The following is a 16,598-nucleotide window of genomic DNA, read 5'->3' as shown; positions in this document are numbered from 1 at the left end:
TGTGGCATGTTTCCGGGACATACATAGCAGCCATTGTCTTAATCTCTTCCCCGAGCTCACGTACAGAAGGCTCTAGTTGAGCCTGGTTGGTATTTATGGGGTTATCTGACCTCCCAGTCTCTACCTGCTCTATGCACTCCATGGCACAGAGCCACGTGGGATTGGGAACCATGCTGCCTGCTGCAGACTGTGTGTACACAGGACCATTTGTCTCCATAACCCAGAGCAGCGCTAGGCTATTAAGCTCGACTCACAGCTACATAACAGGCATGCACCAACCGTGCTATATATCTATATTATCACCGGCCAATGGAACAGTGAGGAACCGTGTCCAGTGACCGCCTGCCTGCTGCATTGTAAACGAGGAATGCCTTCCATTTGGCTATACGGAGGCATGTGCAAGAATTTTCAGACAGAAGCACACACACAGCGTAAACATGGGGAAATCGTAGTACTGCTTGAGCATGCACCAATACTACAACCATCAGAAAGATGAGCTGTCGTTAGTGAGAAGCATGCCGTAACAGCTGACTGTTATAAGCACCTGGAGGAGAGCAACATGACATTCAATGCCAACTTGTCGAGGCCTCTTTTTCTTGTCTTGCCGAGAGGCATAGCCGTTGAAATTGTGGGCATATCCAATGCAAGGAACCTATTTGCCATTCAGATAGATGCAACTAAGTGATACTCAATTGGGGGGGGGGGGGGGGGGGGTCTGTCGATGTGCCCTTGGGCAAGGAACTTACCCCTAATTGCTCCTGTAAGTTGCTCTGGACAAGTGTGTCTGCTAAATGACTACAATGTTCATTTAAAATGTAAAAATATTTAAGCAGGGATCATCCCTGTAGAATTAAAGCAATGTTACTTTGACATACTGAAAGAGGTTATGAATAAACATGGCATCATCTGATATATATATATAAATATATTTGAGTACATGGTTAATTTGGCTTTGCAGCAAGGTGTGTGCGTAATAAACACATTTGAATATAAAACACTTTTAAACCAGATCTTAATATCAAGGTTGTCATCTCCAATTAGAGCAAATCTTATGTTAGGGATAACATTGTAAATTGTTAAAATGCTATGGTTGAGAAATATACCGATGGACACAAAACTAAAGGAATTATTCATTATACCTCAGGTGACCCAGATTTTATAACAGTCTAAACTTGTTAAATAAACTGACATTTCACCAAGGGTTAATATCAATGGAATTTATTACAATTTACTCAGCTCCAAGGCACATTACAAGTCTTCTGTTACTACAGAAATGTATAAACAAACAGTTTACGTTCATGTACAGCATTTTGCTCTACCTTTTTAAGCATCCGTGCATCATGAAAGCAAACTGGAAGAGAAATTAATAACACGTAGTAAAATATTTTCGATCACAAGATGAAAAGAGATATTTGCTGTAAAAAACATAAAAAATTAAAGATATGAAATAAAATAAGAAAAGAAAAAAAGTCCCCATATTGATTCGTACCCAATACAGGAGTTAGGGCAATGTAACCTGTTATTGGATATTTACTATGAGTAGTTTAATTTTACAGACATATATTCATTGGGAGTAGAAACTGGCCTTTTTATAATGAGAGAAGTGCATTAATTGTAAGGAATAAAACTGCAGCAGTGATTATAAAGTTAGTGCTTTAACTCGTCACTGCCACCCAAATACAACACTACTACCCGTCAACACACCCTCCATAACATTAGGCGACATGACATCACATGTTCCTTTGTTTAAAAAAAAACAGACATGAGGTGGAGAACGTCTCTGTACATCGACTATTTTTGTCCGTTTTGAGTAATCACGCGTGTATATATTCGACTAAAATTCACGTTTCTATGGGAAGCCATAGATCACACCTATGGGTCTCTCTCCTTTTTTACCTTAACGTCCCCAGCTAATATTGTTGCTATCTCACCTTGCATGAACGCCCAAGGCACATTAGAACCTACCAGGGGGCATTTCTCTCCGCTAGGACAATACACCTCGCCAGTTGCTCCCTGCGCTTTGATGCTCTCTCGAGAACAAGGGAAACAGAATTTGTGGTTGGGAACTGACGGACACTGAACGAAATGGGTATCCTCTAAACGTTCGTGACAAATGGTACAACACAGAGGTCCGTTGTTTGCCATGGGAGAATCTGGAATGTTTTGCGAGTGGACCTGATCCATGCCAGAATGCGCATTGGACTGAGAGGGAGTCCCGGCCAGATTGAGCTCTCCGTTACGGGAAGCCAAACGCCTCTGCCCAGAAACAGAGGCTGGGGAGACTGGGCTGCTGCTGTTATGCCTGGTGGATGTTGTAGAGTGAACAGAGTTGTTGTCCTTCGGAGAGTGCGCATTGCCCAACGTGTCCGCGACAGACATGAGCGCGGCCATTGGAGACTGTCCATTCTGGGGCGCAGATTCAGGGGGTGTGGCGCGACTTGAGTGAACAGAATGGCCAGGGCCAAGCGGCGGAGGTCCCCCGTGTGAGGCACCGAATGATCCGGATGCCATGGTCAGTTTTAACGCCTCGCTCTGGCTGGCCATCCACTGCTGCCTCTGTTGTTCCTGTTCAGATAGTTTCAGCGCACTCTCTACAGAGTCAGGTTCTGGGGAGGCTTTACGCTTACGCACGCCAGTCCTCGGTGCACTCGTAGATGGCAATGCACGAGGGATGTTGACCAAAGCAGTGGGCAGCAATGGGCAGCTGGCATCGATGTAGGGCTGAGGCAACATTTCAACCCCCAGCCCCTCTTTAAAGAATCGGACGGATTCGGGCAACAAATCACCCAGGAGTCGCCAGTCCCCCGAACCATGTTTTTTCTCATACTCCAAATATTTAAAGCCCGAGGAAAGCCCTCTGCCAAAGTCTTTCATGCAGTCCTGATACATTTGTTTGGCCACCCCTGATGCGCTGGAAAATATATTACCAGATCCACTTGGGTACTCGACAAATATTTTCAATTCATAGTCCATTCCAGGCTTTGACACTGCATCGAAAGCAAACACCCTGCCCACGAGTGAATGATCCTTTTTAAATCTCACATCAAACGGGGAGCTGTTTGAAAGAGTAACCAAAGTGTCCCTTACTATTTTGGGTTTGTTTCCCCAGTCTTCGTTTCTGTTCCTTAAACTTTCACTGAGCTCAGCCAAAGCCTCTGCGTTACGCTGTTTCTCTTTCAGATCTCTCTCTTGGTCAGTGCTTGACACAGAACCTGGTCGTTTACCTTGTTCTGACATGGACTGAGCGGCCATGGACAAAGAGGGTCCCACAATGGATGGAGGAGGGGGGCGGCTGGACAGGCTATGCGGGGCTATGGCTGTTGCCGAGGAGGGTCCATTCAACATGGTCTGTGGGAGAAGGTTGGGGGGAACGTTCATTTGTCCTGGGACCGCAGCGAGACCGTGGCTCCGACGGGAGTTCGGGCTCTGTCGGTTCAGTTCTGGGGGACCATCGTCCGGTTTGGGGAACCCATTTGGACCGCTCATTCCATTGGGAAGTCTGCTGGCATGGGCGCCAATACTGGAGTAGTCAAAGCGAGGTCTTTCCGCACTCAGAGAGTAGCGGTCCATCCCCGACTGTTGTTGTTTAGAGGGTCCATCCACATGGCTGATTTGCACCGTCTCCTTGGCTGATATTGCCGACTGTGTTTTTACTGTGGGCGGCGGTGGTGGACCGGGGGATCTCCCCCCTTGGAAACCATGAGCTCGTTTGAGGTGGCGTGCAGTTTCGATAACAAACTCGATCCGATCCGCACCCTCATAATTCACACAACCCCTGCACACTGCCTCCGTAAAATCCCAAATCATAGCCCATGGCATACGGGGTAAATCGCACAGGTAACATGACTGTCTCCGAGATGAAGATACTTGTGCAGAAGACATGTTTAATGTCCCTTGCCTTGGTCCTTTTCCCCCAGATTATTCGTTTGGAATTATTTTCAGTCCGTGAATTTGCCACACAAAAGGAAGCCTCTCCTTCTCCTACTCCTCTCCTGACTTCTGATGCCAATGACTTGCAGTGTTGGGTTGTAGGAATGAAATTTGCTTTAAGCGCGCTTCATTCACATCCTTACTTAGTTTGTGATTTGGAATTTTGATTGTGCCTCCACGTCTTCTCTCCCCACTAGGAAAGCCACCTGGCTGGAGCAGTGACGCAAGCACCACGTTCCGCAGTTCCTTTGAAACAAATGACATGCCACTTGTTGCTTTCCAAACGCGCAAACTCAAACCACTCCCTCCTAATCTTCTGAATGGACTGGGAGCTAGGCTACACGAGCGCACGATGCTGACCAAATTACATGCAGCAGAATACGGGTTTGTACAATATTGGCATTTAAATTAGATGTAATCATTATACCATTCATTTATTAAAAAAACATTTATTCTGTTTCAAACAGGTTACTTTTGCTTATGTCAGCAAAACTAAACCTTCAATATGATAAAACAATTTATGATAATGAAACAAACTAATTTATTATGCGTCGTGCTTGCAATGCAAGGACAGAATAATACATTATTTTATATCAAACTACTCACTGAATCAAACAAAACGCCTGGTTAAAATGCAAACGCCTGGCTGTAGTCTACCTTTATGTAATCCAGTTAATTTCTGACCAAAATATGCTGCTAATCTGATTGAATTTGGCAACCTATTCATTGCAATAGATATGAGTGATTACAATAACAGTTGTATGCATAAGATGTTTTTTAAAAAGCACAGTGTGACGGCTAAAATACATCCCGGTCGCTCAGCAATATCCTCTATAATAATTACACTGGGCTAGTTGAGCACGAGCTAGGGGTTCCCTACATGTTGATTGTTAACCTATGTACAGACAAGCATAGTCTGCACTGCGCCCCATCCATCCTCCCCCTTTTCCCCAGTCTCCCCTTCCTGATTAACAACACCCAGTAGGCAGGCGGAGCAGAATGTTCCTTTATACAACTGGAAGAGGAGAGAGAGGGAAGAAAAACAGCGTTAAGGCAGCAGAGGGAAGGAGGAAGAAAAGTCATATATTGCAGTCTACACATACCGCTGGCACAGTACTGCACGGTGGTGGTGTGTTCCCTCCGCCCAGCCAAGAAGGGGCCAAGTATGGCCTCGGTCAAGAAAGAGTCAGCGCCATGCCGCCGCTTTCCCAAAACAATGTTGCTTTCACTGTACCGTGCTTTTAGGCTAAATGGGTACTGTGTGCACAATGGTGCACATTGGTAAGTAGTTGTAAATACTGTGTTTTGAGTACAGTACAGACTGTAATTACAAACACTGATAATGTCTCTGAAGTCACAGTATATGAAATATGCGAAGTATGTATGATGCAAAGTCAGACCAAATTAAATGATTGCACTTCAACATATTAACTGCCTTCCTTAACTATATACCCAATATAAAATCATCAGCAATACATGATTTTTCTCCCAGCCCATCCAGTGGCGGGGGAAGCTAGAAACAACAACAGGACTAGAAGAAAAGATGGATTGGTGTTTTTCTTCAGAGTCTGTGCCAGACAGAGCAGGCTCTATGACTACCAGCAGCAGGCAGCAGCTGAGATTGTTATGTGGACAACTGTCACTTTATTTGTGCTCCAGGGATTGTGAAGGACAGGCAAATGACAGAGACAGCCATCACCAGTCAACAGAATTGGAGCAGATAAAGACCTGGGAAGAGAAAAGTCTGTTTGTTCCATTTACTCCAACACTAGGCTCAATACTATTCCAACACTATCAATAGTTGTGCCTGATGAGTGTGGAGCACAATCTTACAGTTATAAAAGGTCTGAATGATCCTAAAAGCATGTGGCAAAACAGTGTTGTAGACATATGGATAGAATTAAAACATAAGCTTATCAGAAAACTATGCCACATCAACTAACTAACCAGCAACATGTATCCATCCATGTAAGTGGTAGTTCTGTAGTTTAAATATCATTTGCAGAACTCAACATCGCGGCAATATTAAAATCAGCTCATTCTGTCTCAGACGACTTCAAAAACAACCAGATACATAACTCTACACTGTCTGCCTCAGCACCAGCCTCGAGCTCCCCTCCTTCCTGAAAGGATCCTGTGCAATCCCCACGGTCCCTCATGCATACACTGAGCTGCTCACACACCAACCTGATCTCTCTCTCTCGCTCTCCCTCTTTGTGGAAAATTTTGCGGGGCCCACACAGTCAAGCGCAGGGGTTAATTTTTTGCTTCCGCTAAGCACCTGGCAAGTTGCCAGACAGATGAATTCTGGGAAAAGGTGAGACTTGCCAAGTACAAACTGCCAACATTAAGCAGGCCTGACAGCTCCTCTTTTCCTCCAAACTTGGCAGCAGTTCAAAGTGCTCTTTCATTTGAGATGCTGGCAGACTGCCAGCAGCATGCAGATACAGTGCATTCGGAAAGTATTCAGATGCCTTGACTATTTCCACATTGTGGAAAAAGCCTTAATCAGCCTTCTTCTAAAATGGATTAAATAGTTTTCCCCCCCCTCAATCTACACACAATACCCCATAATGACAAAGCAAAAACTGGTTGTTAGAAATTGTTGCACATTTATTAAAAATTAAAAACAGAAATATCACATTATTCATAATTATTCAGACTCTTTACTCAGTACTTTGTTGAAGCACCTTTGGCAGCGATTACAGCCTCGAGTCTTCTTGGGTATGACACTACAAGCTTGGCACACCTGTATTTGCGGAGTTTCTTCCATTCTTCTCTGCATTTCTTCTCAAGCTCTGTCAGGTTGGATGGGGAGCATCGCTGCTCAGCTATTTTCAGGTCTCTCCAGAGATGTTCGATTGGGTTCAAGTCCGGGCTCTGCCTGGGCCACTCAAGGACATTCAGAGACTTGTCCTGAAGCCACTCCTGTGTTGTATTGGCTGTGTGCTTAGGGTCATTGTCCTGTTGGAAGACGAACCTTCACCCCAGTCTGAGGTCCTGAGCGTTCTGGAGCAGATTTTCATCAAGGATCTCTGTACTTTGCTCTGTTCATCTTTCCCTCGATCCTGACTAGTCTCCCAGTCCCTGCTGCTGAAAAACATCCCCACAGCATGATGCTGCCACCACGCTTCACTGTAGGGATGGTGCCAGGTTTCCTCCAGATGTGATGCTTGGCATTCAGGCCAAAGAGTTCAATCTTGGTTTCATCAGACCAGAGAATCTTGTTTCTCATGGTCTGAGAGTCTTTAGGTGCCTTTTGGCAAACTCCAAGTGGGAGGACTGACTTCTGTTTGGCCACTCTACCATAAAGGCCTGATTGGTGGAGTGCTGCAGAGATGGTTGTCCTTCTGGAAGGTTCTCCCATCTCCACAGAGGAACTCTGGAGATTCTTCAGAATGACCATCGGGTTCTTGGTCACCTCCCTGACCAAGGCCCTTCTCCCCCCGATTGCTCAGTTTTCCTGGGCGGCCAGCTCTAGGAAGAGTCTTGGTGTTTCCAAACTTCTGATGGAGGCCTCGTTGTTCTATGGGACCTTCAATGCTGCAGACATTATTTGGTACCCTTCCCCAGTCCAATCAATAGAATTTACCACAGGTGGACTCCAATCAAGTTGTAGAAACATCTCAAGGATGATCAATGGAAACAGGATGCACCTGGGCTCAATACCGAGTACCATAGCAAAGGGTCTGAATACTTCTGTAAATAAGGTATCCTTTTTTTAAATTATAAATGTGCAAAAATGTCTAAACCTGTTTTCGCTTTGTCGTCATGGGATATTGTGTATAGATTGATGAGGAAAAACATTAATTTAATTTTAGAATAAGGCTGTAATGTAACAAAATGTGGAATAAGTTAAGGGGTCTGAGCACTTTCCGAATGCACTGTAGACTACTTTACCTACTCTCTCCTCTCACTCTCAGATGGAGCTGATAAATGCCGCTGTCGTTGTCATGGGGATCATTCTGAGCTAGGTGACAGACCGGAGTGGTCCTGTGAATAACTGCATCTACTTTTCTCTCTCTCCTTTGCTCTTTCCTTTTATGCAAATACTCTTTACAATCACGCACACACACAGAACTTGTTAACTTACGCTGTTCTTAGAGTTGAGAAAATACAGCCTTTATCCCTTTAATGCTGAAATTGTAAAGGTCTTTGAAAAACATTGTCCCTATTCTCCTTTGCTCTGTTTTAAGCATACTGTATGCCAATAATATACACTACCGTTCAAAAGTTTGGGGTCACTTAGAAATGTCCTTGTTTTTGAAAGAAAAGTACATTTTTTGTCCATTAAAATAACATAAAATTGATCAGAAATACAGTGTAGACATTGTTAATGTTGTAAATTACTATTGTAGCTGGAAACGGCTGATTTTTAATGGAATATCTACATAGGCGTACAGAGGCCCATTATCAGCAACCATCACACCTGTTTTCCAAAGGCACGTTGTGTTAGCTAATCCAAGTTTATCATTTTAAAAGGCCAATTGATCATTAGAAAACCCTTTTGCAATTATGTTAGCACAGCTGAAAACTGTTGTTCTGATTTTAAAAAAGCAATAAAACTGTCCTTCACAGGACAAATTAAAAGACAAAAGATATCCAATGATTCTTTCAAATCCTGAAAAAAATGACTGACCACAATTTTTTTTCTCCCTTACCTGGATTGCGCTGGTTGCCGGCAGCTGTCGTTGGGCGTTGCTATGGCAGCCCTAGCAGAAGATTGCTGCTGCACACCTCTGGTTGCCAAGCTGCTGCTGTTGTTAGGGATAGCCTCCAGAAGTCTGCCATTTCCTGCAGAGACAGAGAGACACCAGCAATCAGCCACTCAGTCTCAGACACCTGCCTCAGCTCAGTCAGCACTTTATCTCCCCCTCTCAGTATTCCATACAGGGACACAGGAATTCACATCGCACAATGAGCTGATTGCTTCCCAGGGCCTCATGGGTTTCTGCTTACATTTTCATCACAATCTCTTTCTTCTGTAGATCATTTGCTATACTACCTACATTGTATGTTCATGTTCTAGATTAAAGATTTGTCACACAGAAATTGTATCAATATCTATTGTTGGATCCAAATGGCTTTTCTGTCTAGGCTAACAAGTTCATGAGTAAAAGGCAGATGGATGATATTGGTTGTATTAAAAGTCATTGTCATCAATGTATTGGAATGCTTAGCTCAGTCAGGGGTATGACACCCATAGAATCTAAGAATACAGAGAGAAAGTGAAATCAGTTAAATAAACATATGGATAACATACGCATAACATATGGATAGAACAGTCTGCCTGTCTGGTACAGGGGTAGGCAACACTGGTCCTGGAGTGCAACAGGCACTTAATGTTTTTGATTTAAATGACCTGGAAGACCACGTGTGTTGAATTTAGGCAATCACTGAACTGGTCAATTAGCTCAGTTGGTCAGGTGTGGTGCTTAGTTGGAACAAAATCCTAGCCCTGGTCTGTATGGTCTAGCTAGCATAATCATTTCCTTTGGTCAAAGGAGAAAGGTCTCTTCCCACTTAAAACAATATTGACTCCAACCAGACAGGAAGCGAGAGGTTTTACTCCGCCCAAAATCTGTCAATGAAAATAAGCCTATGAAGTGAGAAATTTTTGGATGGAGGTCAATGAGTGTCGAATACATGTAAAAAAAAATCTATGATTTGCTAAGTGAGGCTTATTTGATCGAATAGACGTTTCGTAATGGTTAGGCTGTTACGAATGCGCTGATATAAGTGGACGCATGTGGTATTTCGGCAACTTTGGAAAAAAAGAGACTACAGCATCTCGGAGTTGTGCCTGTTGTCATAAAGAAAGATAGGAGGACTCATCAAGGATATAACCCGTTCTGGCACGGACATTGCCATTGAGGGCTTCCACCATTTTAAAGTAGTTAACTGGGTGAGGATTCCTATGAGTTGGGAGACATCAGTCACAGATGTTATAATGATATAGATACAAAGCTGAGTCCTCTATCTATCTCTATGGCCTGTTCACACGCATATGCCCTCTCATTGGCTGGAATGGTCCCACCTGATCTCACCTCCTCCCACCTGCCTTCAATCTTTGATGTATTTCCATTGTGGGTGTTCCGTTGACTATCTCGTCAATATAATAGACAATCTTTGCTCTAACATGCTGTCCTCTATAGCTCAGTTGGTAGAGCATAGTGCTTGCAACACCAGGATACTGGGTTCAATTACCGGGACCACCCGTATGTAAGAATGACTAAGTCGCTTTGGATTTTTTTTTAAGTGTCTGCTAAATGGCCTATATTTAACATTATCACACTATGTTGAATCAAGTAGGACGAAAAGCAATTGAATGGAATTGCATGGAAACAAACTTTCTTCACCACCTCAACAAATATAATGATTCTGAGCAGAGTGAAGTGCTTAATGAAATATAATTACAGCTGGATGTTGTGCAACATCATGTCTCACTGGATAGTGCCAGCAAATATTCAAACAAACAAAGCAATATACTTGCAAAACCGCAAAGAACTCAGCCAACTAATTTCAAACAAAGCAATGTGGTGCATAGATATATAATATATTGCTTCCACACTGTGCAATACTCTTTCTTTTGGTTTAGTACCTGGGAATCTCGTTCACCAGACACTGGGGGGGGGGGGGGGGGGGGCACTGCTGAATGAAAGGATTGGTCGCCTGATTGGTGCCCTCCATTAGCTAGTAATGCATGCCCCTCCACACCCCCTGCTGACCATCAGCTGCAGCCCAGGCCATGGCAGGTAAGGGCACCAGGCTAATAATATATAGTCTGCCATTTCTGTTCAAAAGGGCATCTCTACAGGGGCCAGACATGACCCAAAGTGGTATTTCTCAGGCGTTGTGATGGCAACATGGAGTCCAATCAATGATGAGTGGCAAAACCTAAAATGGTGGACTTGGCTGAAGGAAATGATGAAAAGACCCTTCTATAAAGTAACTTAAACTACGTAATTAAACTACGAAGTCATGTTTTGGATCACCTGGAAGAACGTGGATGTTTACCAAAACACATTAAGAGATTTCCTTTGCTTATCATAAAGGTGTGTTCCACTGGTTTAATTATGAGTCTACAAAAGCTATCCAAAATGAGGACCCTGGTGAAGTCACCGTTAAAATGCTGTGTTTTTATGCAGATCAGAAAAGCAAATACATCCCAATTGGCACCCTATTCCCTACATAGCGCACTATATGGATAGGGTACCATTTGGGAGGCATTTACCTCATGTGATCTGGTGCTGGGAGGAAATACCCCTCAGAGGAGAAGATTAGTCCAGAGTCCGTGTCATTCATCAGAATTAGGCCCAGGCTGACAGATGAATGCTATAACCGTGTGTGTGAGTGGGGGGGGGGGGGGTCTGGTATGGCTGGGGCTTAGTCTGTGTGTATCCGGATGACTGATGAAACACTTGAAGATGACATCACATTTTTAAAATAGGAGATTACCGAGCGAGTGCTTCTCGAAGACACGTTTTTATTTATTTTTTATTGAACCTTTATTTAACTAGGCAAGTCAGTTAAGAGCAAATTATTATTTTCAATGACTGCCTAGGAACAGTGGGTTAACTGCCTTGTTCAGGGGCAGAGCAACAGATTTTTACCATGTCAGCTCGGGGATTCGATCTTGCAACCTCCAACGCTCTAACCACTAGGCTACCTGCCGCCCCTATGGGGATGTAGTACCGTTGTGTTCCAGTCAGATTCCTCAACATGAATCAATTATGAGAATAAGAGAAGGGCAAAGCAACTGCAATGTGAGATATGTAATTTCAGGAATTCTAGCTACATCTAGATAGTACTCCACATTTATCTACAGAAATCAGATACCATGGGTCTCGGTACCAAATCGATACCATGGTCAGTCATCGTGATTGGCGAAGGAACTGACCCCACTTGTGTTTGTTGATTTCCAAGATAAATCATTGATTCTAAAATGACGGTTCACACACTGGTCTCCTTGAACTGCAATTATCTTGTCATTATGTCAGAAGGGTTTACATCATGTAAACGATGGTGTTCTGGAAATCGACAAGAGCGATCAATCGTAAGTGGCCTGAATCATGTCATGGCTTGTTTCACATATGGTTTGATGATGTGCTTGAGAAACAAAGGACTATAAATAGCAAATTCTCAAAGAGAGCAGTTTGGCAGCTGGTGAAAAGAAAAATAGAGATTAAAAAAAAAGAGAAACGGTAAAAGGAGAAGAAATAGCATGGTTGCCATGACAACTGGTTTGGAGGTACTACCAGCAACAAAATGGTGCCATTTCAGACATCTTATGGCATAACATACTATTCTGACGAACACCTAACAGAGTATGGAATGGCTCTTTGATGTTGTCGGCACAATGCGTCCATAATGAAATGGGCTGTGCTTATTACTGGTTGGCTCTTCTCTGTGTCTTTCTCACTTAAAACACCCACACACAGCCCCCAAACATTACAATATTTGGATTTTAAAATCCAAAACAATGAGAGGCCTCAACCCCCCCCCCCCAAAAAAAATTGGAGGGAACCAATCAAACCCGTCGCACAACTTCTGAGCGAATATTGCGTTAACAAACTGCCCCCTTTCCAGACCAGTGTCTCATAGCTCTCCCTGCGCTATGAGTCACGTGGGTCGAGTCTGCCAGGCTAACAACATCCTCCCTCAAACATGCTCTAATCATTACAATAACCAGTTAGTCACACCAAATATGTGTAGTACATAAAGTACATCACCATGCTTGTTATGCCGCAGTGATAGCTCACGAACATTTATGTCCAGCTTGAATAAATTCTAATTGATAGAAATTGCAAGTGATGATAAATCCAAGTGATCTGACAATGCACATTTAAAAATATGTGAACAGACCGTTATTCGATACAAATGTTAAATGCCCGTACTCAGTGCATTCCCATATCACAACTGTGTCCCTCTGACTGCATTGCTGGCTTTAATAGAGAGGCTGGTCAAGTAACACTGGTCAGTTGGCCAAACAAAGCAAGCGTATCGAGTCAATCTTACAAGACCAAGACATTTCCCAAATGTCTCCCTTTATTTCTTACAGCACCCGCTCACGATCCACCCATACAGACAAACACACACACACACACACACACACACACACACACTGATCATTTCGAAGCCAGAATTAACACTCCGCTCACCCCACACACATCCATCACCATGGATACCAATTCTAGAGAGGGAGGCCTATTCAATTTCGAGGGGAAGACTGTCCAAGGCTTTCAGACGGCACTGTCTAGGGTGTAGCAGAGAACCTGGCACTGCTCTTTCTCCCCAACATGTAGCACTAGACTGCACACAAATTACAGTTGAACCGAGAGCAGAGAAGGAGGAGTAGCCAGTAATAGTCCTTGTGGTGAATGACACAATGACTAGAATAGTAGTTATATGACCTTTCTGAAGGTACTGTTGTTGTCAGTGTGCACTCATTCAAAATGGCTGAGTGTATATACACACTATCAACAATAACTATATTTGTTCAACCCTGGTGATCTTTATAGGTGTCTTGAAGTTGGCTTGCTTGCTGCAGCATCTATATGGGAAACATCCATTATCTCCACATCAACAAAAAGGCACATCTATTCAGATGTTAAGTCCCCTATATGGGGAACTTTGAGCGGTTATGGACCGGTTCCGACTGACATGTTGGTGCACAAAGCGCTCTATGAGCACCGTAGGGTCCCGTGCCTTATAGTGCCAGAAAGACCCATCTGTCTGCCCTCCGCTTCCACTCTGTCAGCGGAACCGACTTGAGGTGTCAGGTTTCACACCCCACATTTGCATAGGGAGTGACGTGTCACATTTTCTGGTCTATCCAGGCAAAGAATACATTCACTCTTCCTCTGAACAACGGAGCCCAGCCTGTGAGATGGCATATGAAAGTTGACAGTCTAGAGAATTCAACCGTTGTGGTTTCATCTTGCTGTGATATTCTCAGCATGATTTAAAGCTCTCAACATGAAATAAATACTAAATAATTTCATAGAATTAAAACAAGACTACTTTCTCTTGGTCTCAGACGGGCGAAATCACTGTGCTTAAAGCTGAAGTTGCAACGAGACACCATTTGAATGGACGTTTGGGAGAAAAATTCTCTGTCTTCAGTTATATGAAATAGAGTCAATATTGTACTACACCGCTTGCGTCGCATGCGTTGCAAAATAAATGTACACATACATGTTATTCAATCATTGCACCCACACTGCTCGCGGGAGTCAGTGAGCGTCTGCGTGGCCAGGCGCTAAAATAGAAATTGGTTCTATTTGTGACGCTCGACGCGCTGCAAGTCCGGCCTCTCCCATCTCCTCATTGGTTTTTAGGAGCATATACCCACATGGGTGATTGAAAGATGAACTTAGGTCCACACTACAGTAGGTTGTAGAAATGCTGTAAAGTTGGTTGCCAACCGCCATATAAAGTCCAAAGAAGAAAAAGAAGCCTTAAGGAAGGAGGAGAGATGACGAGAAACAAATTCGGTTCACCGTTTTATCTGTGGATTAATTGTCGGAGTTGAGGACCTTGTGCATTTCAGGTAAAATAACAACCCAATGTTTATATACCAGGACAAATTGGCTAGCAACAGTAAGCTAGCTAGCTAAATTGCCATAAATGTTTAATGATTTTTGACCTGTCCCCAAATTAATAATTGGTTCAGAGGTTGTTTTGATATTTCAACCTGCGTGTCCTGATCACTTCTGGTGTGAGTGAACAAAATCAACGTGCGCGCGTCCGGTTTGGTCACCATGGAAGTATGATCATATGTATTATGCAGTTATAAGAAAGGTGAAATCTTATAGTAATTCATTTATAATTTAAATGTTACTATATTTAGAAAGAATTTCAGTCATTTCAGGCCCCATTGCCCAATTTTTGTTGAATAGGGGGAAAAAATTGTATTGTACTATATACTTGAGTTTGTGTCTTCAAATGTGAGTACACCTCAACAATTTATAACTATTTTTACCAGAAAGGTGAGTTCCAGACTTTTCTGAAACTATGCAACATGTGCAGGTATGTTTATTTAGGTGAAAATCTAAATTTTGCCCTATCATTCAACTGGTTAAAAAGCCAACTATTTGTTCACAAAGTATTTCAAGAGTGATGGCTATCAATTGTTTATTTATTTAACCTTTATTTAAACTAGGCAAGTCAGTTAAGAACAAATTCTTATTTACAATGACTGCCTACTCCGGCCAAACCCGGACGATGCTGGGCCAATTGTGCGCCGCCCTATGGGACTCCCAATCACGGCCAGATGTGATACAGCCTGGATTCGAACCAAGGACTCATTCTTGCACTGAGATGCAGTGCCTTAGACCGCTGCGCCACTCAGGAGCCCTAAAATAAAATCAATAAACTGAAGCACTGAAGGGCGCAGTCTGCCTTTCTGTCTGTTTGTCTATGCTTGCACAGCCGTGCACCAGCCATTGTTTTCACCTGAATGGTTTCATCCTTAAATGAGTTTTACACCAAGAGAGAGGAGCAAGACCTAATCTTCTCATGCAACTGAATGGATATTGGCAGCCAGCACAATATAACAGCAGTACAGTTAATATACTGTACAAAAATATAAATGCAACAATTTCAGAGATTCATATAAGGACATCAGTCAATAGAAATAAATGAATTAGGCCCTCATCTATGGATTTCGCATCAAAGGGCATACAGATATGCATCTGTTGGTCACAGATAGCTTTAAAAAAATTGTTGCCTCACAATGGACTTCAGGATCTCGTCACGGTATCTCTGTGTATTCAAATTGCCATCGATAAAATTGAATTGTGTTCGTTGTCCGTAGATTATGCCTGCCCATACCATAACTCCATCCCACCATGGGGCACTCTGTTCAGAACGTTGACATGAACAAACCGCTCGCCCAAAAGACGCCATAAACGCACGTGGTCTGCGGTTGTGAGCCCAGTTGGACATAGAGCCAAATTCTCTTAAATGATGGAGGCGGCTTATGGTAGAGAAATTAACATTAAATTCTCTGGCAACAGCTCTGGTGGACATTCCCGTAGTCAGCATGCCAATTGGAAGCTCCAACAGACATCTATGGCGTTGTGAGGGGCCTTTTATTGTCCCCAGCACAAGGTGCACCTGTGTAATGATCATGCTGTATAATCAGCTTCTTGTTATGCCACACCTGTCAGGTGGATGAACTATCTTGGCAAAAGAGAAATGTTCACTAACAGGGATGTAAACAAATTTGTGTAAAACATGAGAAAAATACACTTTTTGTGCTTATGGAACATTTCAGGGATCTTTTGTTTCAGCTCATGAAACATGGGATCAACACTTTACATGTTGCGTTTATATATTTGTTCAGTATATATATTCATGCGGTGCGGTGTGACCCTTTTTCCTCAAGAATACCACCATGTTCCACCTACACTGTTAAAATGTGGCCTTTAAAAATAGTCAATGGTGCTTTGTATGGATGTAATTCACATCTCCAGTGATCAGGAGGAGGCTGCATTCCAAGACTTGTGGCTGGGGAGACCGAGCAGGGCCCAGCGGCCATTGTAATAATTCAAAGTAGTCTTGGTGCTTGGCCAACAGAGCCAAACACAGGGAGATTAAGTATGATTATCACAAAACCAAGACGGAGACGTGACGGACCGCCAAAACATGAGCTGTATGTATGG

The 16,598-nt window shown here is 43.3% G+C and overlaps 2 protein-coding genes across 2 annotated transcripts in view; both read right to left on the bottom strand.

The window, feature by feature from the left end:
- kiaa0586 (KIAA0586 ortholog) overlaps window positions 1-16,598 on the bottom strand; it is a 115,373-nt gene that overhangs the window by 89,897 nt on the left and 8,878 nt on the right. The window contains exon 9 of the mRNA XM_039009794.1: window positions 8,592-8,724. Coding sequence (XP_038865722.1) covers window positions 8,592-8,724 — 133 coding nt within the window. The remainder of the gene's footprint in view (window positions 1-8,591; window positions 8,725-16,598) is intronic.
- On the bottom strand, window positions 1,238-4,215 carry irf2bpl (interferon regulatory factor 2 binding protein-like). Its single transcript, XM_039009795.1, has one exon. The coding sequence runs from the start codon at window positions 3,880-3,882 to the stop codon at window positions 1,873-1,875; it is 2,010 nt and encodes a 669-aa protein (XP_038865723.1). The 5' UTR covers window positions 3,883-4,215; the 3' UTR covers window positions 1,238-1,872.

This window comes from Salvelinus namaycush, chromosome 15, assembly GCF_016432855.1.
Source record: "Salvelinus namaycush isolate Seneca chromosome 15, SaNama_1.0, whole genome shotgun sequence".
Taxonomy (NCBI): Eukaryota; Metazoa; Chordata; class Actinopteri; order Salmoniformes; family Salmonidae; genus Salvelinus; species Salvelinus namaycush.
This window is presented reverse-complemented; position numbering and strand designations above follow the sequence as displayed.

What these genes read in the sequence shown, in the direction of transcription:
- irf2bpl (XM_039009795.1), bottom strand. Translation starts at nt 3,882, where the DNA reads ATGTCTTCTGCACAAGTATCTTCATCTCGGAGACAGTCATGTTACCTG.